Source organism: Brienomyrus brachyistius, chromosome 12 (genome assembly GCF_023856365.1).
Source record: "Brienomyrus brachyistius isolate T26 chromosome 12, BBRACH_0.4, whole genome shotgun sequence".
Classification (NCBI taxonomy): domain Eukaryota; kingdom Metazoa; phylum Chordata; class Actinopteri; order Osteoglossiformes; family Mormyridae; genus Brienomyrus; species Brienomyrus brachyistius.
The window spans coordinates 14,557,864-14,584,156 of NC_064544.1; the positions used below are offsets into that span (position 1 = coordinate 14,557,864).

Consider the following 26,293-nt stretch of genomic DNA (forward strand, 5'->3'; position numbering starts at 1 on the left):
GGAATGTAAAGAGGCTGGCCTTATCTTTCTATTAAAATGCTAATAAACTTAAACTATCCCACTACTCTACATTTTTCTAATTTATCACACTCCGGAAAACAAACCGCTGGGACATGTGTTTCATCGAGCAAGGCGCACACACATACAGCAACCGAGATGCAATCAGGACAAGATGGAACGCAAATGCCAGGGTTTGAGTTTAATATATTTCAGTGTCTCCACGGCTGACTTAATTTTCTGATGCGCTGAAGCTACTTTGTAGCATTACTGTGTTTCAGCTCGGAACATGTGTAGCAAAAAAAAAGAAGCATTCTCTCAGTAGCAAAAGCAGGTTGCCATTTGTTTGTTTAGAAACTTCTTTTTCCCCCTTTGGCGTGCTAGGCTGTGTGATTACAATCAATAGCCTTTTTTTCTCTCTTTCCTCCAACGCTGTAACCTCTGACAGGTCAGCTCAGTCGAGGAGGAGCACGTCTGTGGCTTTTCGCATTTGAGAACGGTGACCAGATAATGCAGGCCTATGTGATTTATTTAACGTCCCAGTCCCCAGAGGCGATCTGCGTTAATCAGTCTGCCGGGCATGTTCGCCACCGCATTCGCGGCTGGTGGGGGGAGGCGGTCATTGCATGTGTTGCATGAGAGCATCTGCTTGTGCCTGTGAAGGTAACACTTCATACATGAATTCACAGCGCGTTTGTCAGTAGTGAGACGCAGGCTTTTTATAGTCACAGTGAGGCTGCTGCTTTGGTCACTATGTGTCTTTGTTGGCCGTATTTGGATTTATGCATCTGTAGCTAATTGTACTATGCTTTTGTTGTGTGGATGTTATGTCGTTCATGCATTAGTTTAGTTCTTCGTAAATCTTTGTGTTGCTTAACGTATGTGACCAGGGGAGGAGGGTTATGGCTGAGCGATATGGTCTCTTTGAGAAGCCGAGCCCCCCTGAAAATCCCACGTGGGAAAGAGTGCCACCGTCTGTACTGGGCCCCCCCTCTGTACCTGTCATTGCACGTAATTAGCCACGGAGTGGCTACCTGGAGCCGGATGAACCCGGGATATTGTTGTCGGGCGAAAAAAAAAATGGATCCACTCAAAGGTTGTCGGCAGAAACGTCCAGAAAATAATTGCGACTTATCAACTGTAGCCGGCCCTTTCTGTGTGGCCGACTTGGGGGCTTTTCTGAGGAGTGATAAGAGAACGTTCCCCCTCCCCCTCAGCCGATGGGGGGCTATTGTATGGAGACTTATCCCAGCATCCTTTTCACAGACGGGATACAACTGCGCTTCTTTCGGAATGGTGAGAATGTTGGAAGAGTCCCTACGAATCCTCTGATTCAGCCAAAGGAACGACGTCCAAACGGGGACAGTCTGTGGAAGGAGAGCGCTGAGGTTCTCAGCCCGGCGCGGCAAAATGGAAGCCAACACGACGTGTGCCTGTTAAAAGGCAAATCAATTAACTGAGGCTTGAGCGGCCTTAAGAGTTGCCTTCATCAATGATTCATGATGGTCTTGTAGCACGTTGCCTGACGGGGGGTAGAGGAGCCTGATTCCGATGGCATTTCAGGTGTGCCCTATTTTTAAATCTTGTAAACCAAACATGGCCGTCCTCTCCCACCTTGCTGTCAGTGTGGGAGGAGTTGCTTCGATGTACTAGCTACTAATCGCCAATAATTTAATGCTGATTATCACAGAGAGTTCCTCTGCTGTGAAGCCCACGCTATAATTGAGAGAAAATGAGGTAATAACTGCAGCCACAAACTTGGTCCCTGTAAAATTGTTGCCATCCTGACGTCTTCCCCTGTAATGTGCAATAAATCATTTATTCTCACTGAGCTTTGTCTAGCTGACCTCCTAACAAAAATGGCATCCTTAATATTCTGGAGAGCAATGAGCACCTTTCATTAGGAGAGGCCTTCCCGGGGGGGGGGGGGGGGGCGGGGGGGGGCAGGGGTCTCAGCCCTTGCGCTTGGCCTGGCGTTCACGTACGCTCATTAGTGCCGGCGAGGTTCGCTTACCACCACTGCTTTTAACCGTCATCGGCGACTGACCCACTTCCCCGGCGATGATGGCATCCCGGGTGCAGGGGGTGCACCCCCTTTTGCACAGAGGGGTGTTCATCTTGCACCCCTCCCCCCCCCCCCGCCAACCCCACAGGCCCACGGCAGACGGAATACTGATTCCCGTTAATGGCCCATTAATCACCATCGGCAAAGGCGGGGGGAGAGCTGAGGTGAGTAGTCATCCCCCTGCCCGTAACTCTGACTGCCCTATCCGGGCCACGCTGGATGAGAGGCCGGCAGCTTCCCAGGCGAGCCTTTTGATACGCCTCCCTTCCCCCCCCATGGGGGTAACGAAGGGCTCACCAAAGCAGCTGCAAGATGGAGTAAATGTCACGCTGCAGAGGGTGATCACAGCTATCGAGCTGCAGCCTGCATTCAGCTGCAACCTACTGCAGAGTTCATAAACCATGTGCATCTAATGCAGCGTGATTAGTCAAAGACTGGGTACAAGCGACTACTTCTGTTTATTTATTTTTTTTGCATATTTTAGACCTATTTTATTATACCATTACAGCCTTATATTGCAAAATATTACAGAAAATATGATTTGTTATTTAAATGTAGTGTTTGAAGATTTTTTTATATGTATTCTAGCAGAGAGGTTTCTGTTTTTGTTTGAGGAAAGACATTCAGGACATTTCAGCATGCTGTGAATTTTGCATTTACAACTTTTCTCTGTCCTGGGGGAATCTTTGAGGTATGGGGATTTTCATAATGCGTTATGACAAGGCCGCTCATGATTTGTCTCATGCAGTCTAACATGCAAGAAACCTTTTGGGAATTGTGACGTCTTTTGCTAAATATTCTTAAATGTATAAAGGGAAATACCTAATAGATGGACATTATCTCAAAGATCCGATGATCCACTTTAATGCTGTTGTACTGATTAGTATGCAGTCAGGTGGTCTTGATACATGGGGCCTATTGGTCAGAACACAGCGTTCATAGATCTCTGCAGAAGAGGAGTGTAAACCCAGGGAACCCAGAGGACATTTTCAGTGCCAGCTGGGCATTCGGGTCTCCTGTGTCTCCCTCCATGTATTTAGCTTTGATCAGGAGTCCCTTGGGAAAGACTGGGCTGCATGTGCTTGAGGTATCGCATGTGCCAGGAACAGGGCGGGGCACAGTGTAAACCACCTGACTTCTCAGTGCTTGTCCCCGGACCAATCACGCGCAGTGAAGCACTTTGAGCCTCCCAGAATTAAGCAGCTCATTAACACTTATTTTCTTTTATGATGAGGCCCTGGAAAAACAAATAAGCACAGCCTTCATCATGAATAATTCATGTTAATGCAAGTGATCACAGAGTCGTGATCAGACTGAATAAAGGTGTTATGATGCTCTTAATATGTGGCGGATGACATCGACTTTTGTTTGTGTTTAAGTGACTGCATTTTAAAGTGTTTTTTTTTATTTATTTTTTTTATTTCCCATAATATATGGGTCCCTTGATTTAATGAGCTACTATGAATTTTAAGTAATTCGGATGATAAAAGAATAATTTATTCATTGGTTTCAGATTCCACCAGCCATAATTATGGCCTGTTTATTTAGGCACTTGTGTTAAACCGATTGTTTTCTAGATCCCGTTTTAGGCTGTTGTGGGTGCCGAAGGTTCCAAGGCAGGCGAAGGGTTAACGAATTACCCGTATTGCCGCATAAGATGGTTTCTCACTTATCCCCTCACCACCTTCGGATCTGTTGAGGTTTTGAAGATGCATAAAAGCTATTTGTTTCAAATACAGCTTTACCAGGAAATTGGTTACCAAGATGGTAATGTCTAATTTCCAGCATCCCCAGAATGAAGCCAGGAACAGAGGGGTGTTTGTCTTTGTGTAGCCTGCCCCCCTCCCCCCCCTCGCCGCCCCCCTTCCCTTTCAGATCATTTAAAGCGAAAGATCCATTCCAGGTGTGGACTGCATCGATTCCTAGAGACAGTAAATCTCTCTTGCTCTATAAAGCAGACAAAAAGAGGGCAATTGTCTCCAGCGAGGGAATTTAAGTCGTTGGAAACATGGAGGACGGGAAAAAAAAAAGACTCAATCTTTAAGTCATTTAAATGCAATGAAGAAAAATGCGATTGAGCTCCATTTGCATTATATTGGAAAAAAAGAAAGCTTTTTTTTTCATTGCTGTAACCTGAGCTGAAGAAGGAAGTGGTACAAGGTCAGATCGGAGTGCCATCTGCCATGATATTGGAGGAGTTTCGTTAGCATGCAGCCGTAACAACGTAACACGAGCTATGCTAATTTTGTCGAAGTGGAACGGGATAAGACTTCAATTAGCCATGGTAAGACCCCAGCAAGTTTTTGTTTTTGCAATCAATCGCAATAAAATTTCAGACAAAGTAAATAACTGCAATAAACATTTTGGGAACTTTTTATTTCATTTTTTATTTTTAGATTTACTTATGAATGGAATATAGGAGTGATATGGATAAAAAATTAAACAACAGCACATGCCACAAAGATTCCTGCCCTATATTATTGAACACTTTCTCAGCTGAATTTTATTAAGCTAATCCACTAAAAGCGCACTATGTAGTATGTAGTGCAGCGCATTGTTATGAATAATAAATTTTCCATCATATTACATCGTATATCAGAACATCCAGTTTCTTTTTGCATTTTTAAAGTTATCTGGAAGTGAAAGCTGGGCTGATGGCACAGCGCGGCAGACACAGGGGGCCCCGTGAACGCGCACGCTCCGGAAGTCCACCGTGAGCCTCTGATCCGTATCACTGAGAAAATAAATAACTTCGGTGCCACCGGCTTGCGCTCACATCTGCAGCGTATTACAAAGGGCCGAGATTGATATCAGCCGAGTGCGGCTAACGTGTTCCCCCGCCGGTGTCACAGCTGCTGGCGAAAACCCACCGCAAATATACAGCAATAATAATAACATGCACAAGAACAATAATAGGACAAGCTGCACACATGGTAGCCGAGGTCTTTGGTTCCATCGCGTTTCACTGACCTGAAATCAAAAACGATTTTGCATGAGTGTCTCTACTCCAGGGCTGCTAAGCTAAACTGACGTTGGATTAGGTTTGCATTTTGTCACCTAGTTCTTATCAGCAGCTATATTCATGGCGATAAAAAAAAAAAGTAGCTAAATGAAGCCTGTGTTTTATGTGAGGTGCTGAGGAATTGGAGTGAAGTGATGCATATATGTAAACTCTGCTCCTAGCTACTCTGAGGCGGTATAGTCTAACATGCCTCATGGATCCCGGGTCTTTTACCGTCATAATGTCTTTCTGTCGGTTTTCTGTAACGGTTCATGGACTACCGTGTCGAGACTTTGGAAGGTCGATAAAATGCCGGAGAGGTTTTTTTTTTTTTCATTTTTGCTAAACTCTGCGAGATCATTTCCATTCACTGGCACTCATGACTATTCAGAGAGGCGAGGTGAGGTAAGATTAATGCACTCCCAAACCGCCCTGCGCTGTTTCCCCTCTCTCATCCTCTATGCTGGAGTGCCTCGCTGAGTGTCTCTGAGTGGAGCGGCTCGGAGATTGATGGCGGGCCTGTTGTCTTCTGGGATGGGCCACGATTCCCAGCCTACGCTGCCGCAGTCCTAATTTAACCGTTTCCAGGGGGGGAGTGGGGGGGGAAGCTGATTACCGGCCGCGTGACTTTATGGAGCACCCAAAACATCAGTTTGCATCGCACACGAGATCTACATGGAGCTCGGGAGTATAAGCTTCGGCAGACTTTGTTGTAGCAGAGCTTCAGTTAATATGATTTTCTTTGACATCTCTGTTGCCATATATACCATACGGATGTAAATCTAACGCATGCCCAAATGACAATAAATAAAACAAATGATTACAATCATATTAATGATTACACTTTATGACCACACTGCCCTGTTTCATAATACACAATATGGTTTCTGTGATTGCGGTTAATACTTGTGTAGACATCAAACTACTTTTATTATTAATTTTATTAAGTTGTTTATTTTGTGTAAGGTGACCTTGGGTGTCCTGAAAGGTACCTATAAATAAAATCCCTTTAAGGGTCTCAGATTTTTTCACTGATTCCTCGGCTTCAGACCAGTTGCATGAAAAGCAATGCTCTGCTAGCATTACATTGCCAGCCTTATGTAACGTTTCTAAGCTCAGGCAGACAGTAATATATTAAAAGTGTAAGGAATCACTCATTTTCTTCCTCAAGTCATCAAATGCTTGGCATAATTCATTCTCCATATGTCTTTAGCTGACAGTTATAGTTTTCTTGGAGATTTAGCATTCAGATGATTTGGTCTTATTGTCTGCGTGTTAAACACCTCTGAGGCATTACAAGGATGGGGAAAAAAGAAACACTAATCCCTGAGTTTGTGACCTCATCTGAATAAACACCTTAAACTGGAACAGTCTGTCTGCATACCAAGCGGATGTGGTGGACCCGCATGAAATACAGCCAGGCATGCAATAAGCACAGCCATGGCGAATTCGCAGCTAGCTAAATGTACTTTTACGAAACTTTTATATGTGTCTGCGAGTCATGTATATGCATGCAAATTTGTACACTGTGCATACACGCATACGCTTGTTATATAGATTTTATTTGTGTGATATGGTCATACATTTTCAGTGTTTGCTCTGTTTTCTGGTTGAACATGCGACTTCTCCACAAAGGTGAACGTTTGCAGCCCCCTGCGCGCATGCAGCCTGCAGCCGGAGCAGACTGCATCTGCGAATAAAAGCGCTGCTCCCACTGTCCGTCCCTTTTTCAAACAGGAAGAGACTGGGAAGCCTAAATGCCTTATAATAGGACGTGTTAATTGGGACTTTCGAATTTAGACAAACAAACAAAGACCAATTAAGGTGTAGACGCGTATCGTATTGCGGAGGACTCCTGTTGAAAGCTTGTGTATAACTTTGTGTATGTTCCCTGTCATATGGAAGTAATTACGCTTTCATCTCGACTGGGAACGGGTACATTTTTGGAGTGTTTTTGCTATGAATGCTAAGACTGGAGAAAACCCAATAGCCACTGAATCTCGCAGCTTACATGCCCTATCCCATGCTCACGGCAAACTTAGTGGTCTGTTTTCCATTTACAAAGTTCTGGCAGTGGGATTTTATCAATACGTTTAAGGTGAGTAATTCAGGGCTCCCTTATCTTATTATGGTGTGTTAGTAAGACGATGTTTCTTTGCCCCTGATGTGTTTGGCCACCTCCCTCGTAGCTTTTCAGTTCTGCACATTTTCATCATGCCAGATTAAGTTTTTGTGCGGCGGAAAACCTTCCGAGGCCGTTGTCAGTTTGAAATACCTCATTACGTTTAATAATTTACTCGCGCTGGTTCAGTTGTGCCAGGAGTCGGGCTGGTGCAGGTAGACAGCAGGAATAAATTCACCGATAATACTAATGGTGACGTCGTGTTCTTTTATTCTCTCTCCGGTGAGTTCCATGTGGATTTTTTTTTCCTTTTTTGTTGCAAACCAATGCATTTATTTTTGATTCTGTCAGAAGATACCCTGGGTTTCTTTAGAACATGAACTGAGAGGTCTGCCAGTTGTATAGGAATTTTCGTTGTGCATTTAGCCGCCTTCAGCCCGATTTAATGTAAACATGAGTGAGGACTATAAAACCAGCAACACTGTTAACCAGACAATCTTACACCTGCACACTATTAATCTGCTAATCCACTCTTTTGAGAGAATCTTTGAGCATTCTGTGTTTTAGTTTTTTTTTGTTTTAATCTATGGTTCAGACATTGGGGGCCTTTATCACAAAGCACAATTTGTTGGTTAGCTATATAACTTTTAGGACTTAAACTCCATTTAAACTGGGGGACCTTATCTTCACTTGCATTTATCCCAGACTACCTTCAATCTGGGGATTTGTCTTGCTAACCCAAAAATCCAGCTTTGTGATACAGGCCCCAGTAGTATTTCCCACAGCCAACCAGGTGACATTTCTCTTCTTGTAAACAATATTTTTGCTGAACTTTGCTTAGTATAAAGTTTTTCTGCTTTTGTTCTAGTGCTTTTTACTCCATAGTAATGAAAGGATTTGTAGACGTGTCACGAATTGTCATGAAATGCCGTTTCCAAAAGGAAAAGGTGTGAATAATGACTGACACCTTCTAGGGTGTCCTCTGCCTTGTGCACTATACTTCTTAGGATAGTGGATGGATGGATGGATGGATGGATGGATGGATGGATGGATGGATGGATGGATGGATGGATGGATGGATACCTGCAGATTTTTCACGATCAGGAGCATCAGAACTTCACATCTGTTGCTGATGAAAACAAGGCTCTTTGCCTTTTACGACTGATGCCGGTGATTTCATATACATTTTTTTAAAAAAACAAGAAATCTAATATGTCTCTGCAGTTAAGGATCTCTGTATGATGCCTAGAGAGTTTACGGTTTGCTGTTTAGCGCGTTTTGGCCGTGGATCCGCCGGTAATTGTACATGCAAAAAAACGTATATCTGCAAGCTTCATAAGACGAAACGACTGAAAGCTGAGAAACATAAATTCATGACCTTATGCAGCATCATTTTTTAATTCCGTGCCATTTATGTGTGACTGATTTACACTGAATGTGTTTGTGTTTTTAGTCAGGTTTCATTATTGTTTTGAAATAGTTGCATTTTTTTAAATTAAAGCTTGCAGTTGTTCAGCAGTAAAGCTTGCATAAAATATATAAATTTATATATTTTTAATATATATATATATATATATTAAAAATATATATTATATGAAATATAAAAAATTACAACTTTTTTGCTTGCTCTTATGCATATGAAGTCAACCGTGCATGATTGAAACTAAATCACTGGGTTTGATTTTTCTTTGAACCATAAACAAGGCAAAGATTAGAAAATATTAAATTACTGCTAAAGTAATAATGATCACCATATGAATGCAGCGGTGCTCTAAGGAAGAGAAGTGAAGCTGCTGTAATAATATAGTCTCGCTGGAGACCGTAGTTAATTCTTCATATCATTCTTTAATTCGCACAGCTTCGGTGTCATTACGAGGAAATAAAATGGCTGACGGTGCAGCATGGGCACCTTCCCGGTGCGCCAACTACCGGGGTGGGCAACTACCGGGGTGGGCAACTACCGGGATGGGCAACTACGGTGATTTTGTTTTGGCCACGAAAGGGATGGAGCTGCTGCCAAAAAAATACAAAGGGCGCCAAAAATCAATGGCTGAAAAAATAGGCAAAAAAAAAAAAGTTTGGTTCCCGCTGTTACATGACAGATTAGGTGTGAGGTGATGTTCTCTTCTGTGAGGTTTTACAAAGAACTCTCTCTGTGGTTGTCAGTTTGCATTAAGCGGGCAGACGTAGGGAGAACAGGCAGGACTGCATGCCTGCTCTTCTGTCCCTCTTTATGTCTTAGCATGTGCATTTGTCATTTTCATCAAGGGGTTCATGAAAAATCTGTGTGGGGGCGGGTAAGGGGAGGAGGCACCCAGCACAGGCAAATAAGAGCGTCTTACCCACCCCCGCCGAGCTCACGAAAACGGGAGGCAAGCTGGAGGGAATTCTGGCTTTAACCGGTTCCTGCTGTGACCCCTCCCTTCAGACGTACCCCGGCGCTTACTGTGTTTTCAACAGTGGCAGGAGACAGACAGGGCTGCAGTTTGTCCTTCCACATTCGCTGCCCTGCTCTGTCTCATTCACACTAGAATGCCCCCCCCCCTCCCTCCCCATGCATGTAGCTAGCATTCCTTCTTGACGCGTGACTCCCTCTATCCACGCTGTCCCAGTGGACCTATATCCTTCGGCTGCAGTCGGTCAGCATCGAAGCAGGTCAGCAGCACCCTCGTCCCTGCCGTCTTTCGAGCAGCTGCTGAAACCGCATCCTCGCGCTCAGCTTGTCCAGGGAGTTTTAATTAAGCCAAGAACTCTAAAGTTTTATTGACTGTCATTCTGTGCTTTGGTCTCTCTGCACTCAGTAGAAAGGCACTGCACTACAGGCACACTGTCGGTTCCCCAGCGTGTTTCTTTGACTATGCGAAACGCCGTTGGTCAGACATGTGGAATGAGGGCGAAGAATCGGTTTGTTTTGCCGTAGCTGTAATGGATACAATGTTCTTATTTTTTTCGTTACGTTTCTGTCTACATGCTCTGGCTGCTGTTTACCGTGCCTCCCTTCCTCTTTTGTCTCGGGTAGTATTTTTTGTCGGTGGCCAGCACCTGACACTTTGATGGAGGACTTCCTCGGATACGGAGAAGATCTTCAGCCGAGCAATTCAGCCAGGCCTGCAAACGTTCTCTGTCGTAGCGTTTTTAAGTGGGTTAATATATTTTGACGTATTAGCTTGCAACTAGTGAGGCGACTCGGATTAGCTGGATGGTGCAGGGTGCCTGCACAGCACAGAGTTTAGCTCAGTGCCAGAAAGGCTGTTCCGGGTCTAAATGCTAAGTATTGCTGGAGGGTTCTGGATGAAGGTTCTTCTGCCCTTTTGCCTACTCTTGTGCTGCAGGAAGGACCCGTTATCCGTCCCTCTGCTTTGTTTTCCCGCTTCCTGCCTGCTACCCGTGATCTTGGCAGTTATTAATTACCTCCACGCTTCTGCGTTGCCCCGTGCCACTGTCTGAGTACTCCGGTGGTACTCATGCACACAGCAAAGGGTAATGTAACAGCTGGAAAGCAATTTATTGCATCTCTCTACCTGTGAACATTCTCAGCGTGCCTTTAAGAGAGAAGGCCGTATCGGGCTTTCTGCTGTCAGAATAAGCACACTACTGAGGGTAATAACTGAGAGTTAGAAATAATCTGAGAAGATTTAGATAGACTTTTATTTGGTCTAGCTACTTCCGGGCTCTCGCCGTGTAGCTGTCGCGTTTTATCCTCCCTACTGTGCCCTTCATATCTGTTGCTCTGTATCTCTTAATTAAAAGAGGCTGCTTTCGGAGATCAGTGGACTGATTGATGACATGTTACACCATATGCAGAGAGATGTAATAATGAAGATATGACTGTATCTTCACTGGCTGTGAAATTATTTAGAAATCAATAAAAAAAGATGTGCCCCCCCCCCCCCCCATGATCCTGATTGGGATAAACAGGAAGAAGATGGATGGACATTTTTTTTTAACAGATTAAGGAATCATTTTTCAAATATCATAATCTGGGAGGTAGTTCTTTGCAATTCAGTGAATAATATGATAAGGATGCATTGTGTATATTAATGTGGAATGATTACCATAATATGCCTGTTAAAACACGGCATTTTTACAGCACCTGGGGAAGCATCACGGCTCTTTGTGATTAACACGGCCTGTTAACTACCAAAGCACCTGCATTTTAAGGAGAAATCAACATCCCATTCATTAATTTGGTTATAACTTACTTTCCTGAAAGTTAGATATCTAAAATCAAGTTTCCCCTCTTTGGTGGGGGATAAAACTATAAATGTTCAACCATGTCACAACAGAGAAGAGGATGGGTTGAAAGGCTGTAATTTTGGCTTTTCTGAGAGCATGTCCACAAACGGTAGAGGCTTTTAGGGAGGTGGGGAGATGCGATAAGGCAAGAACTCAGCATGGAGATACTCTGATCTGGAGGCGCTGAGGAGACGTGAGCTAAGCAGGCACATTGGGTAACGTGTGTTGTGTTTGCTTTAACAATTCGACTCTGAATTAAATCCGTTTATGTTGGTTCTTAATGTCATAAATGAGAGAAATTGGGCCATGCAGAATACCTCACATTTTGTGAGCTGTGTCAACCATGTGATTAAATGCATGTAAATTGCTGAGATCTGACCGCTTAGGGCTGCAGCTTCGTCATTGTGTGCAAAGGCAAACGGTAAAATGTATCATTTTATTTGTTTTTTTTTTTGTTTTTTTTAATTAACATTCCTAGCATTGCATCCAATACCACAAAGCTGATGGATTTCCTGATTCGCGATTTTAATATTTCGTTTTCCAACTTTCTTTTCACATTTTAAATCCAGTATGTAAGTGAAACTGTGAAGGGAAAAAATGTGCCAGACAACTTGGGGTGAACACGGTAAAATCCGGTACTGTGAATTGGGGGTGTCCAAGCGCATTATAATACGTGACTTTGCACATGAGATTTGTGTAGAGGAAGGATGCAATCATGAGCATCATCCCCAGAGAATGAAGTAAGGTGTGTGGTTCACTGATGATGCAGTGTCTGACTGGGGGGGGGGGGGATGCATTTAACTTCATCAGGATAATCAAAATTTTCTTTCATTTTCTTTTAATTTAGTTCATTCAGCATTGTCTAAGGCATTTTATGGGTTTTTTTTTCCTTGAAATATTTTCTTTAATACTGTTTAGTTTATTTCTGATTATTTCCTTTTCCTTAGGTTCTCCCATGCCATCCTCCTTACCCACTCCATCAGTCACTGAGCATTCACACTCCCAACCTCCATCACCCAATCTCCATGACAACCAGAGGCAGTTGATAAGTTCTGACTCTGGTCAACCAGTTCAGGAGTCAGATGATGAGTGCGCAGCCAGCCAGTGTTTACCACTAGCGCAAGGCCGAGTTTCTGCTTGCGATGGTAAGGTAGCACTCTCAGGTTTGTTGCATGACATTGTATTTTTTTCCTTTCTTTCCTTTTTGTTTATTAAAATGTTGACTTATTCATGTTTTTGAGGTTAGGAATAATTCCTAAACCTCGGGGAATCCATAAAGAATTACATTTGATGTTTAACTTAAATACATGAAAATCTGTGTATAACAATTGAAATTCCTAAGCCTTAAAAGTTTGGCTGGATGCGTCGACGTCATAGCGCACCTCCTCGCCCGGCCAGGACGCACGAGGCCTGCTAAAACACCACATGGTCAAGTGTGTTCCAGACTGCTGAAATACGCCGTTCTGTTTGGGAGTTTTCCCCAAGGACAAATAAAGTATAGCCAAATGATTCAAACAAAGCCTGAACGTCTAATGACCTGAGAGAACCGCGTTCTGTTTTTAGCCAAGCTGAAAAATCGCACTGAAACCATCAGCGGAAAGTACATTAGTGCCCCTGGCGATGTTTCTTTGACATACTGGAGTGTTACTTTTTTCTTCAGAACACAGCTATTAGCTGATTCGTTTTAAATATCAATGGCTGATAATTGACTGTATGACAGCTTTTATTAGTTTATCCTTCAGTGTTTCAAATAGCATTTGTCATTTACTTTGAAGCTAAAATTGAATATCTTCAGTGTTGCTTTTAATGCCCAGCTTTTAGATGTCTTTGCGTTTTAAATTACCTTTAATTTGGTACCAGTGATAAAATTATAATCTACATTTCACAGTTATTACAAGTGAATGGAATGTCTCAGAGTGGCTGTTATGAATGGGGTGGGTGATCCTCCATGTTTGATCTTCACAAAACAATTCTTCAAGGTTTAGCTGGTACACAGACTCGATTTAATTGCACAAATTGTCATGAGTTTATTACGGCGCAAATTTTGAAGGTTTCTTCCACAAATTCATACCTGTTCATGCCTTGCAGAGCTCTGCGGTTTTATGGCAGGGCCCTTCAAATGAGGCCCTTCGCTCCAAATCCAGCCCGTGCTTTCAGTTCTCCCAGGTACTTTAGTTAAATAATTACTGATTCTGATTGGCCACAGAGCCCAGTCACACCTGGCTCATGAGTAAAGGAAGGCTGGAAAATCAGCAGGGCTTGTGGACCATGATTCGAACAGCCCTGCTTAATGGTGATGGCTTTAAACAGTATGGATGATTTTTTTTAAAATTATTTGTAATGTATACAATTGCCTTGTTTTACAGGAATTCTACAGAAATCTTTTGAATTTTTAGGACGACAATTGAAAAACAAATTTGAAAAACTCAGTCCCACCGGATACTTCTTCAGGAACTTTAGAAATTTAACGGTAGCTCTTTGTTGTATTACATGAGGACTGAGTGAGTTTTAGTTCCCAATACCGTAATGTCATGAGGAAGCCTGACTTTAGGTGAAAAACAACAAATGGATTGAGTGAGTTTGGGAAGTTTGCTTTGAATTACATCTATCCAAGAAGGTGACCCGAGACTTCAGCCTTATTAATTGACTTATTGCCTATTAATGTAATTAACAATAACATTCAGTGGCTTATTAGAAAGCATGTTTCTGTCGTGATACAAAAGAGAAAAAAAGATCAAATATTACCTTGGTATCACCACTTTACATCACTATATTTAAGGTGGTTAAAGCAGATCATTGAAGTGAAAAAGATGAGTCGTCATTGTTGACACAACACACAACAACAAACTGTGTCCTCCGCATTTAACCCATGGGTGGCGTAGCACAGGGCAGCTAAGTCCGCGCCCAGGGAGCAGTGCCTTGCTCAAGGTAACTTAGTGGTACTTCACTAGTTCAGGATTCGAACCAGGGCACCACTCCTAAAGCGAATCAGTTGCGCACTATGTATTATAAGTACCTATTACAGACTAGTCAGACTCCGACAAAACGTAGATTGAATATGTAAGAGAGCCCAGCCTGATTTAGTGTAGAATCGGAATCATTAACAACCACCAGCTCCCGGCAAGGCATATGATTAGCTCGCTGTGTTAAAAATCCCTGTGTACAGATTAGGAAACCAATTAATCTGATCCGGGTCGACGTGACCTTTGTAGCAAACTCACAAGGGCTCAGAGTGCGCTATGCTCACAAACCTGCTGCTTTTTGTGTGACAGTAAGTAACGTACAGAAGTGTAATGTATCTGGGCTTTAAAGTGGTCATGTTAATGGCATTATCTGGCTTATCATGCTCTAGCTGTCTCTAGGATTTAAGTCAGGCTGCTATTCACTGTAACTGAAATTCTCTCGCAGAATCTTTGAATGGCTTTACAATTATAATTGTAAGTCGGATTTTCTTTATATATCCACACACATGCATATCTGCCTTCAATGCATTTAAGATACAATGTATTTAATATAAGGAACAAAACAACCTAATCTTATATTAGAAGATATTAGACTTGGATTTAAGAGATCACAAATGTATAGTGAGAGTAGCTGGCGTTTTGGCTGTTCATTTCCTAACCTACAGTACAACACTAATGTGTTATGGGTAACCTCTCTATCTGCTGCCCTCGAAAGCCCCCCCCCCCCCCCCCCATTTTCTCCTTAAGGTGGTAACAGGTTTCATTCCCTTGGACTGAGAAAAAAGACCTAAATGGCTAATTAAAAATCAGACTTCTCCTTGTCTCAGATGTTGCCCGTCTGACCATCGTAACGCGGGTCTCTAAGGGCGCCCTGCATGAAGTGCCGGTGCATTTAGGCCACAGGGCAATTTGTTTGTTTATTTCGGCAAGCCGGACGCTCCTGAAGAGCTCGTCGGCCCGCCACGCGGCGGCCTTTTCCCGCCATCTCTCCTGACACGTATCTTATTGTCAATGACCCTATTAAGGACTCAAGTCAAGTACTAACTCTGTTGTAGCCGAGTGCTCAGATTGGAGCGGCCGGCCTGTCATGTTGTCGGCCCTATTCTTCAGCGAGGATTACTATTGTCAGATGCAGTAGGCATGAAAGCGCCAATTTTACAGCACAAAAATTCCAATAACATTTACTGTGGCCGGCCGAGATTGAAACACACGTCGGTGCTGCTCACTGGAGCGTTGGCTTCTCGGGCAACCGGCCAATTTATTTGCTTATTTATTTATTTATTTATTTATTTATTTATTTATTTATTTTCTAAGCTAGTCATGCGGGGGGGAAAATGAGGAAGATATATTTTTAAATAAAAAACAAAAACAATAGTATGGTAGGGTTTCAACATTCTGTTCTCACTTTTAAAAATGCTCAGCATGCAAACTGGAATGATTAGGGCTGCTTCTGATCTGGAACGACAATGCACGATCCGCGGCTGTCACTTTGCATCAAGCGGCGATTGTGTCAGTTCTGCGAGCGAAACGCAAATGCTAATTGGTTTCTGAATAGATCCGGAAGAGTTGAAGCCTTTTGTATTTCCTAAGCTAAAAGCTTATCTGCTCCTTTCTGTTTAGCTTGGATTCCCCATCCAAAATCAATTTTCAGATACCACTGCATAATGTAATGTGTAACACTTTATTATTGTGTTTAATGTCAGCTTGGGTTTCCAAATTCTAATGTTGTGAAAGAGCCATTTTTTGTGGTTTTCTTTTTTTGTGATACTTTTCAGGTAAGTTTTTTGATCATCCATATGCTGTATGATCCTTAAATTGGTCGTTTGTTTAGCAGTCAGCCTCATCAAGTGCATCAGACATCATTAAGTTCTGTACTTCATCTGCTCATAAGCTGGAAAATTTACTTAAGCAATTTAAGCTAAACGCAGGCGGATAGATTTTCATCATATGAGATATAAACCTTATACAATATTTTTTTTCTCTTATTTTTATTTTTATTTTTTGGGAGGGGGGTGACCAAAGACTGCCGAGTCATGTAACGGGTTTCAGGCAAAGAGCATATTTTATGTTTCTGCTGGCCAGTGTAGCCAGAGGAATGTGCACTAGTGTGTACTATGAATAATGCATCGTGATTTAATGATTTGTCATTGTTGTGAATGGAGTTCACTCTGTTGGAACGTGAGCAGTAGCAGAGACTGATCATGTGGAATTTGGGGCTTCGGAGAATTCCCCCTCGCGTGAGCTTGAGGTTGCTGTAGAAGAAATAAATTTGAAAGTTATTTTAGTTAAAAAATTCCAGTAAATACATAAATGTTGATTTTTTTTTCATGGAGTCCTCGTGTTCTCATGATGTTACTCTGCATCTGTCCTCTTGGTACATGGTGACACTCTGCCTCTGTCCTCTTGACCTCCTCTGTTCTCTTGGTCACATGGTGTCAATCTGCCTCTGTCCTCTTGGTCACATGGTGTCACTCTGCCTCTGTCCTCTTGGTCACATGGTGTCACTCTGCCTCTGTCCTCTTGGTCACATGGTGACACTCTGCCTCTGTCCTCTTGGTCCTACAGTGTAACTGTACCTCTGTCCTCATGACCTCCTCTGTTCTCTTGGTCACATGGTGTCAATCTGCCTCTGTCCTCTTAGTCACATGGTGACACTCTGCCTCTGTCCTCTTGGTCCTACAGTGTAACTGTACCTCTGTCCTCATGACCTCCTCTGTCCTCTTGGTCACATGGTGTCACTCTGCCTCTGTCCTCTTGGTCACATGGTGTCACTCTGCCTCTGTCCTCTTGGTCACATGGTGTCACTCTGCCTCTGTCCTCTTGGTCACATGGTGATACTCTGGCTCTGTCCTCTTGGTCCTACAGTGTAACTGTACCTCTGTCCTCATGACCTCCTCTGTTCTCTTGGTCACATGGTGTCACTCTGCCTCTGTCCTCATGGCCTCACAGTGTCACTGTGTCTCTGTCCTCATGGCTTCACGGTATTACTGTGCCTCTGTCCTCAGTCTCATGGTGCCTCTGTCCTCAGTCTCATGGTGTCTGTGTACTGTGTCCCCATGGTGTCTGTGTACTGTGTCCCCATGGTGCCTGTGTCCTCAGTCTCATGGTGCCTGTGTACTGTGTCCTCATGGTGTCTGTGTACTGTGTCCTCATGGTGCCTGTGTACTGTGTCCTCATGGTGTCTGTGTACTGTGTCCTCATGGTGCCTGTGTACTGTGTCCTCATGGTGTCTGTGTACTGTGTCCTCATGGTGTCTGTGTACTGTGTCCTCATGGTGCCTGTGTCCTCAGTCTCATGGTGCCTGTGTACTGTGTCCTCATGGTGTCTGTGTACTGTGTCCTCATGGTGTCTGTGTACTGTGTCCTCATGGTGCCTGTGTCCTGATTGTGTCATGATGCTTCTGTCCTCATGCCTTCACAGTACCTGTTTCCTCAGGTGCCTGTATCCCGCCTCCTCACAGTACCATTGTCTATTCGTTATTTGACCCGACGTCCTCCCAAATTCCAGTCTCCTTACAGTTGTACTGTGTCAATTTTCTGTCTGATATCATCTCCCTTTGCCTGTGTCCTGCATCTTCATGAATTCACAGTGCTTTTGTCCTAATGTCCTCTATACATCCAGTCTATTTATGGTCACACGGTGCCTTTGTCCTGCATCCTCCCAGTGTCACAGTGCCTCTGTCCTGCATCCTCCCAGTGTCACTGTGCCTCTGTCCTGCATCTTCCCAGTGTCACAGTGCCTCTGTCCTGCATCCTCTCAGTGTCACTGTGCCTCTGTCCTCCATCCTCCCAGTCTCACGGTGACTCTGTCCTGCATCCTCCCAGTGTCACAGTGACTCTGTCCTCCATCCTCCCAGTGTCACAGTGCCTCTGTCCTGCATCCTCCCAGTGTCACAGTGCCTCTGTCCTCCATCCTCCCAGTCTCATGGTGACTCTGTCCTCCATCCTCCCAGTGTCACAGTGCCTCTGTCCTGCATCCTCCCAGTGTCACAGTGACTCTGTCCTCCATCCTCCCAGTGTTACAGTGCCTCTGTCCTGCATCCTCCCAGTGTCACAGTGCCTCTGTCCTCCATCCTCCCAGTCTCATGGTGACTCTGTCCTCCATCCTCCCAGTGTCACAGTGCCTCTGTCCTGCATCCTCCCAGTGTCACAGTGCCTCTGTCCTCCATCCTCCCAATGTCACAGTGCCTCTGTCCTCCATCCTCCCAATCTCACGGTGCCTCTGTCCTGCATCCTCCCAGTGTCACAGTGCCTCTGTCCTCCATCCTCCCAATCTCACGGTGCCTCTGTCCTGCATCCTCCCAGTGTCACAGTGCCTCTGTCCTCCATCCTCCCAATCTCACGGTGCCTCTGTCCTGCATCCTCCCAGTGTCACAGTGCCTCTGTCCTGCATCCTCCCAGTGTCACAGTGCCTCTGTCCTCCATCCTCCCAGTGTCACAGTGCCTCTGTCCTCCATCCTCCCAATCTCACAGTGCCTCTGTCCTGCATCCTCCCAGTGTCACAGTGCCTCTGTCCTCCATCCTCCCAGTGTCACAGTGCCTCTGTCCTGCATCCTCCCAGTGTCACTGTGCCTCTGTCCTCCATCCTCTCAGTGTCACTGTGCCTCTGTCCTCCATCCTCTCAGTGTCACTGTGCCTCTGTCCTGCATCCTCCCAGTCTCACGGTGCCTCTGTCCTGCATCCTCCCAGTGTCACAGTGCCTCTGTCCTCCATCCTCCCAATCTCACGGTGCCTCTGTCCTGCATCCTCCCAGTCTCATGGTGCCTCTGTCCTCCATCCTCACAGTCCCATGGTGCTGGTTTTCTGTCTCCTTTCAGTCTCGTAGTGTCTGTACCCTCCATCCTATCTTCTCCCAGATGTCCTGTCTCCTCATGTTCCCTGTATCTCACGCCCTTATGCTCTCAGTGTCCTCACAGTCCCAGTTTCACCCTGATTTTGCTGTTTGTCAAATGTGGAACAAGGTAAATAATCCAAAGACAAGTAATGGTGCATCGCTTGTAAGGCTGTAAACAAATTAATGTCCTTAGAATAGACAACCAGTACTCCATTTAGTCTGTGGGCTGTGGGCAGCAGTGATATTCGTCAATGTTTGCTGGAGTGTTTGTCAGCAAGATTGACACCTATTTCTTTTCCTTCCTACACATTTTTCCCTGCAGTAGCTGTGATTTATGCCCAGTCACATGGCTAAATTCACTTTGCCACTAAACTCGCATGATTATTTTCAAACTGCCGAGTCAGTGATTTGTGTATGCAGCGGTGTCTGCCTATTAACGAGTCATCAGCGGCACGTTTGCGTTTATGTTATGCTTATGAGTATCGCAAGATTATTTATACTATGCTCAGACACATAATGTCCAACTTAAATGAGAATGCTGCAGAGCATTCCAAAATGTTGTCTCGATGAATTTAAATACTCTATTCGTAATTCTATTATGAAATTTGATTGATATAGAAGTTTTTGCATTGTGAGTATGAACCTTCATTGAAGGTTCCACAAAACTTATAATAAATAAAATAATAATAAATAATAATAAAACTCTTTTTTAGCCACATATACAGTTAACCCTGCAAAGGCTTGGCCTCCCATATATGGTGTATCTATACCTTCTGCTGTCTGGGATAAGCTCCAAGTGTAGGCTGAACATAGATGGATGGATGGATGGATAGATACATGGATGTATAGATACATGGATGGATGGGTATATTGAATAAGACCCCATCCAGAGGATGCGTTGCAAGATTCTAACAAATATGTAAAATGAACTCTTGCTTTACCTAATATATGATTTATAAATGTGTGCATGTAAAGTATATTTGCAAGCTTGTTAAGTTGGGTATTTTGTGTAAGTGCATTTTAAAAATGCTTTTTCTCCTTCTTTTGACATTTGGGAGAACTATCAAAGTATATCCAGGTGTTGTTTACCATCACACATGTAATAAAGACTATAAAGACAAAACAGGAACATTGTACATCTAAATGAGGAGGATTAGGAAACACCAGCTGGAGTCTGAATCATGGTCCATCTCCAGACGACAGTCCCCCGCTGTAGCTGTGCTCCACCCTTCCATGTGTGTGACTCGCCAGCGTGGCTAGCTGACGGGGATCGGCACAGATGCCCATTTGGGGGCCATCGACATGCAGGGAAGTTCCCTTAGAGTGTGACAAAGCCTTTGATGGAAGTTCTGTTCTGGGCTGATATCCAGATGGTCTTGAGGACCAGCTCGGTTCCACTGACACACACACAGTTTTAACTGGAAGTGATTAAAAATGAAAACTCTTTAAAAGTGTTAGGCAGTCAAAGCAAATGTTTAAAGCCGTATCTGTATATTTGCTCAGGGAAAAGAAAACGGGCAACATTAGAATTCATGCAAATTACCAGCAGCACAATAAAAAATAATAATTTATTTGCTGTTTCTTTTGCTCTCCAAAAGGTCACTGATATCTTCCCGGATGGCTAGAGCACTGTTTCAGATCCCAAACCTCTCCTCAGAGGCACCTCAGCCGCTCCATGTATTTGTTAAATTTCATCAAGATTGTTTAAATATAATGTTTTTCACTTTTCAACAGTACTGTTGAAAACGGAGCAGTGGCGTTTCGGTCGTAACCGTCGCGTAATTGCTGGCTAATAAGAAAAGTAACAGCGAGCAGGGTGGCGGCTAATGACATATGGCAGCACAGGAAATGATGCGCTGTGTAAGTAATATACTGTGTTCAGGCCTTGTTAATGTTTGGGCTACTCTCATTAAGTAAGAAAGTCATCCAGACTATATAAAACCAACTGAAGCCGTTGAGGCTGCTGTAGCTAATTAATCATTTAGTCGGGGTTAAGTAAATCATGTCATATGCATGCTGTTATGAACACAGCACGTAACATGTTAAATGACTGATCTGTGATGACATCTTTGTAATTGCTTGTACCCCAGTGTGGTATCTGAAACGCCCCCCTTAACAAACGGCTAGCACGTTGAATGCTTCCATTGTGTTTTTTTTTTTTTTTTTCTAATCAACATTAGAAGACCGATATGTGAATCCATTAAAAGATTAGCTTCTATTTTATGTTTAATTGATGTACAGTTACGGCTTTTACTAAATATTCCGAAAGCATCACCCAGAAGGAATACGGACAGTTTCATTAATAAATGTCATAGCCTTGTGATATTTAGCCGTTATAAATAGCAAAGTACCCATATATTTGAGAAATATAGATCATGATTTGAAAAACAATGAATTTAGCGCCAATTTCACGAGTCGTGGATTTTTTGTGCTGTGTTGCCGCTTTCAACGCGTTTTCGCTTTGTTTCGGAAATTAGCGCTCGGTCGGAAACTAAATAACATTCCTTGAAACCTTAACGCCGATTCGATTGCAGGCAGTGATTGTGTTTTTTGTGCTTTGCAAACGTCGATAGCTGGCATCTCTCTCTTTTTTTTTTTTTTAATAACGACATCCGGGTGTGGGAGAGCGGGCGGCAGGTCGAGTGCCGGGCAGGAAGAAACGGCGTGAAGAAGGAACGGCTGCCAGCAAGGGGCCCCGAGCGGAGAATGGCGTTTCCCTGCTCCGTGGCACAAATCTGTCAGCCTGTGCTTTTTCTGGATCTCTTCACGGGGAATTTCCAATTCCGTCCGGGTCCCCTGACCAGAGGACGCTATAGTCTGCCAAGCGTAAAGTCAATGTCCCTACTCTTTCGCACAGAAAAGGTTTTTGTGTTCCTTTTCTTGGTGACAGTTGTAAAGGTCCTTTTATGGCTGGGCTGGACGTGAAATAAGCCCTGGAAATGGGGCTCGTGTCTAATGTTGTTTAGGGGTCAAGGCGACCTGTTTCCCGGACCGCCGGCACGCCGCTGCTCGTGTTCCTGGGGCAGCGGCAGCTTTCTGCACTGACTCAGCAGAGCCGGGCTTCACGGACTAAGCGCAGCTTTGGGACGGAGATTTATATCGTGGTAGAAAGCCTTTCAAGTATAAACACGGGCAGGGCTGATGAAAGGGGACTTTACAGTAGTTAAAGCTAATCTTCTGTATCCCTGTCAGCCGTGCATTGATGAGATAAACTGTACCGTGGGTTTCTTCTTGGCGACACTGTTAGGGGCATGCGTGTTGCTATGAGAAATACTCCTTGGAGTAAAGGAGAAATTAGCGTGAAATTAGCACACTGCCTCACTCTCAGAAGGCGCTCGGTCCAGGCGGTCATCTTCAGGCCAAGCAGCTCCCCGTATTGAGGTGAGACTTCATGAATTTTGGAACTATGACTGATTTATGACCTTTACTTTTTTTTAATAATCATACTGGGCTGCCCGCAGTGTACTAGGATATGTTTCGAGTACAGGGTATCGACTGTATTATGAAACATTTATGGCCTTTGTTGAAAGACTTTTATTTATTTATTTTTTTATCCTCTTGGAACTCTAGACACACATCGCTATAGCCATTCATTTTATTATCAGGAGCTCATGTGGATTCAGACAGTTGTACTTGAATTCTTAATAACTTGGGATTGGATAATGCCCTTTTAAGGTTGTTAATCTGTGACCTCCATTTGTCAGACAGAATTATCCATTACAGTGGCTGGGTTACCTGATGGTTTAACTCGATAGCTAGATTATATTGAATACAGGCTCTTAAGCCGCGCATAGGATCTCAGCCCTACTGTGCAACCACCAAGGGTCATAGTTTACCTTATCTGTACACCTTAATTATTGTAATGCCCATTGACTGTAATTTCTAAGCAAGAGAGAGAAATCTGCCCAAGCCTGTCGAGATCCGCAATATAATTTTGCTTTGTTTTTCCCTAATTGCATCTGGCTCCCTGTAAGAAAGTGCCTTGTTCTCTTTAATGACGTGTTCCCCTGTCAGGCGTCTCGGAGCAGAGCCCGGCATCTCCGCGGCATTCTGATCTACAGCGCGCCCGCCGTGTTTTCCGACAGACGGGCGCCGCCCCCAACGTGTGACGGGGATGCGGCGCGTTATGAAACCATATCTATCTAATGAACTCCCCGCCGCACCATGACAGTGGTATTGTCCTTCCCCGCGCCGCCACAGTGCTTCAGTGACGAGCAGCTGCATCCTGGGAAACGCTCTGTCGCCACTCTAGCCTTTAAACAAAGACACAGAAGCGGCATCTCTGTTGCTACCAACATTTCGACCATAATTATTTTTTTCTTTTTTTTTTTTTTATGGACGTCTGATTGCTATGGCAACTGAGTATTCGGAGGCGTGTCCGCAGAGCCCGGCCCGATTCCGTGTTCTTGAGCGAAAGACCTCCCGAAATGGCGATTTCGCACAGTGCGTGTAAAGGAAGCACTCAGCGCCTTTGTGGGATGCGAGCGTTTGGGCTGGACGGTGGGATTCATACCTAATGCAGAGAGTAAATTGCTCTTTCATGGTCCTCGTCTCCTCTAACGGAGATCCGAGCACCTGTGGGACTCTGTAATATTACTCTAAAGGCTCTCTTCTGTAGTGCAGTTTCTGTCTGCTAACGGCATGCAGGCCCACAGCTTCGGGCGCATTTTTGTGACCTACTTTCAATTACAGGGAGCAAACGGAGAAGAAACTTTGCTAGCAGTTTCGATGAAAACCCACAGCATAAGGCATGAATTATATACGCAGCCATAAAACACAAAGCGTAAGGATATTTATATAACACGTTGTAATGCGTGACTGAAATGGTCATGGACTCATAAATAAATATTGTTATAAGCATAAAGAAATATATAATTATTCTAGGATTTATGTATTAAGTATTAATATATTATTCAGTATCAGTTGGGATCATGCTTTTGTCTAATTAAGTTCACGTTGTGGATGGAAACGTTTGCTGTAATTAGTTCTACCGCGATCTTTTGTTATAGAAGATGTCCAAGGAGGGGATGTGATTTGAACATGTTGTTCAAATTGTGAATCGAATCAAAAAATAAAACGCCCAGACATTTATGAAGACAGCCACTGGTAAAATTGCTCCCTAAAACTGCAATTGATATATATTATTGTCAGCATTAAGAGCCAAATGATGAAGGGTGTAATTCCAGCCACGCCATGCAATATTAAACCAAAAAACCGTTAAAACACCGACATCGACGGCGAGTATGACAACTTGACATCGAGGAATTATGTGACAGGCTTATCCATCTCGGTCCAATTTCAAAGTAAACCCCATAAAACAGACAGCTGTTCCTCCACTGTGGCCCCCTTCTGGTGGGTGACATGATGCTGAGGCTACAGGATCATGCGGGATAGTTTTACAACCCCCCCCCCTTCCCACACACACACACACACACACACACACATGCACAATACACTATGGATGGTCACAGGTCGGGGTGGTCTATTATGGGTGTCTTATTTACCCTGGTGTGTGAATCGGTGTTGGATGCAGTGTTGGATGCAGTGTTGGATGCAGTGTTGGATGCAGTGTTGGATGCAGTGTTGGGAGTCCAGGGCGAAGGGCATGGGAGCCGGGCGCGCGTGAATAGATACTCTCTCTGGCATCATTGCCATACCCTGTAGCTTGTAGCAAAGACCTGAGGGTGTGGAGTCTCACTTTCCTGAAGCTTAGCTTCCATATGCACGCTGGTGTGACTCGGCGCTTCGTCACGCACTTGATGAGCTGATGAACCCGGAGGAGGCTCAGCCTGGCCGGAAGGATGCAGTCACGGCCCCTGCATTGTTTGTTTGCGGCTTATGAGGCGGAACTGAACCTGGGCTGCAGCTCTTGTTAAGGGCTGTCGAGGGAATCCGCGATGGATTATTGCTTTTTGTAGATCTTATATATATGCCTAGGCGGCCGTAGCTGTCGAGCTTATTGTGTTTCGTGCTGTTGAGGAAGAGGGTATAAGGAGACTGAATTGAAATGTAAAATGGCTTTGATCCGTAATCATGCAGTTCCTGTCCGTTAAAGTGTCCCCCCCCCAGTCTTGGCTCATGCCGCATGGTACATGGTGCACATGAATATGTGAGGCAATTCACCTCCGTCCTCTGTGATTACCGATATACATATTTTATTTGTGAAAGCCAGATGAGTGGCACCTGTATCCCGTAGATTTTCGTTTAGACATTTAAACTGAAGGGCATATAATATAAAAGTCATTTCAAAGCAGCGGCATTTCAGACAGCTATGCTTGCCCTCATGTCTGTGTGGGTAAGCGTGTGCATGCATGCATGTGACTCCTCTCCCTGTCATTGTTACTCCATGACCCTGTGACCATTATGAGATTACATCACGGACTGAGGAATGTTGCGTCAGGCTCGCAAAGATCCACCGATGAAAGCAGAGGTCAGGTGATCGTATTGAATGTACCCAGGGGGTGTCGACTAAACGCACCTTCAGCCTAGAAATCGAGGGTGTCGTGAAGTGTGGTCTTTTTTTAACGGGTTGTGGCCGACCCAAACACTGATACGATAGGTAGCGGATCTCGATCTCCTATGTAGCTCTGTCCCCCTCCCCTTGAAGGGGGCGCGCAGTACCCCAGCTCTCAGAAAGTGCTTCCTATCTATCTGCCGGGGTGGGCATCTAGTTCTGTAGGGCTGCGAGGCCCAGACGGCGGCGTAGAATAAATCTAAATAATAATCGTACATTTGCTTGGCCTCGTTGACGGGAACGCTTCTGTGTCCCTCGCCGGAGAATGCCGGAAGTGTGCGTGTCGCGGAACGAGCTGGAACAGTCCGCTCTTCACATGGACGTCGTTTGCCAGGACCGCCACTAGGGGTTTGGCGGAAGCCGACCTTCGGAAAGTCTGTCTGCTGTGCTATCCCTTATCTGATCGAGCTATTCTTTTCGCAGATGGCATCGACAGCTTGTTGCCATTTGTATCCGTTTGTCGTACTCATTCAAGGTACATGTGTAGGGTGAGTCCAGTCTGATTTTAACTCTACTGGTTTATAGATTCTCTGTAAATTACAGCCCTTAACAACATTGCTGA

At 44.3% G+C, this 26,293-nt stretch overlaps 1 protein-coding gene across 1 annotated transcript in view; it reads left to right on the top strand.

The window, feature by feature from the left end:
• Positions 1-26,293, top strand: part of si:dkey-237h12.3 (teneurin-3) — a 332,826-nt gene that overhangs the window by 223,113 nt on the left and 83,420 nt on the right. The window contains 1 exon segment of the mRNA XM_048971419.1: positions 12,369-12,566. Within this exon segment, the coding sequence (XP_048827376.1) occupies positions 12,369-12,566 (198 nt within the window).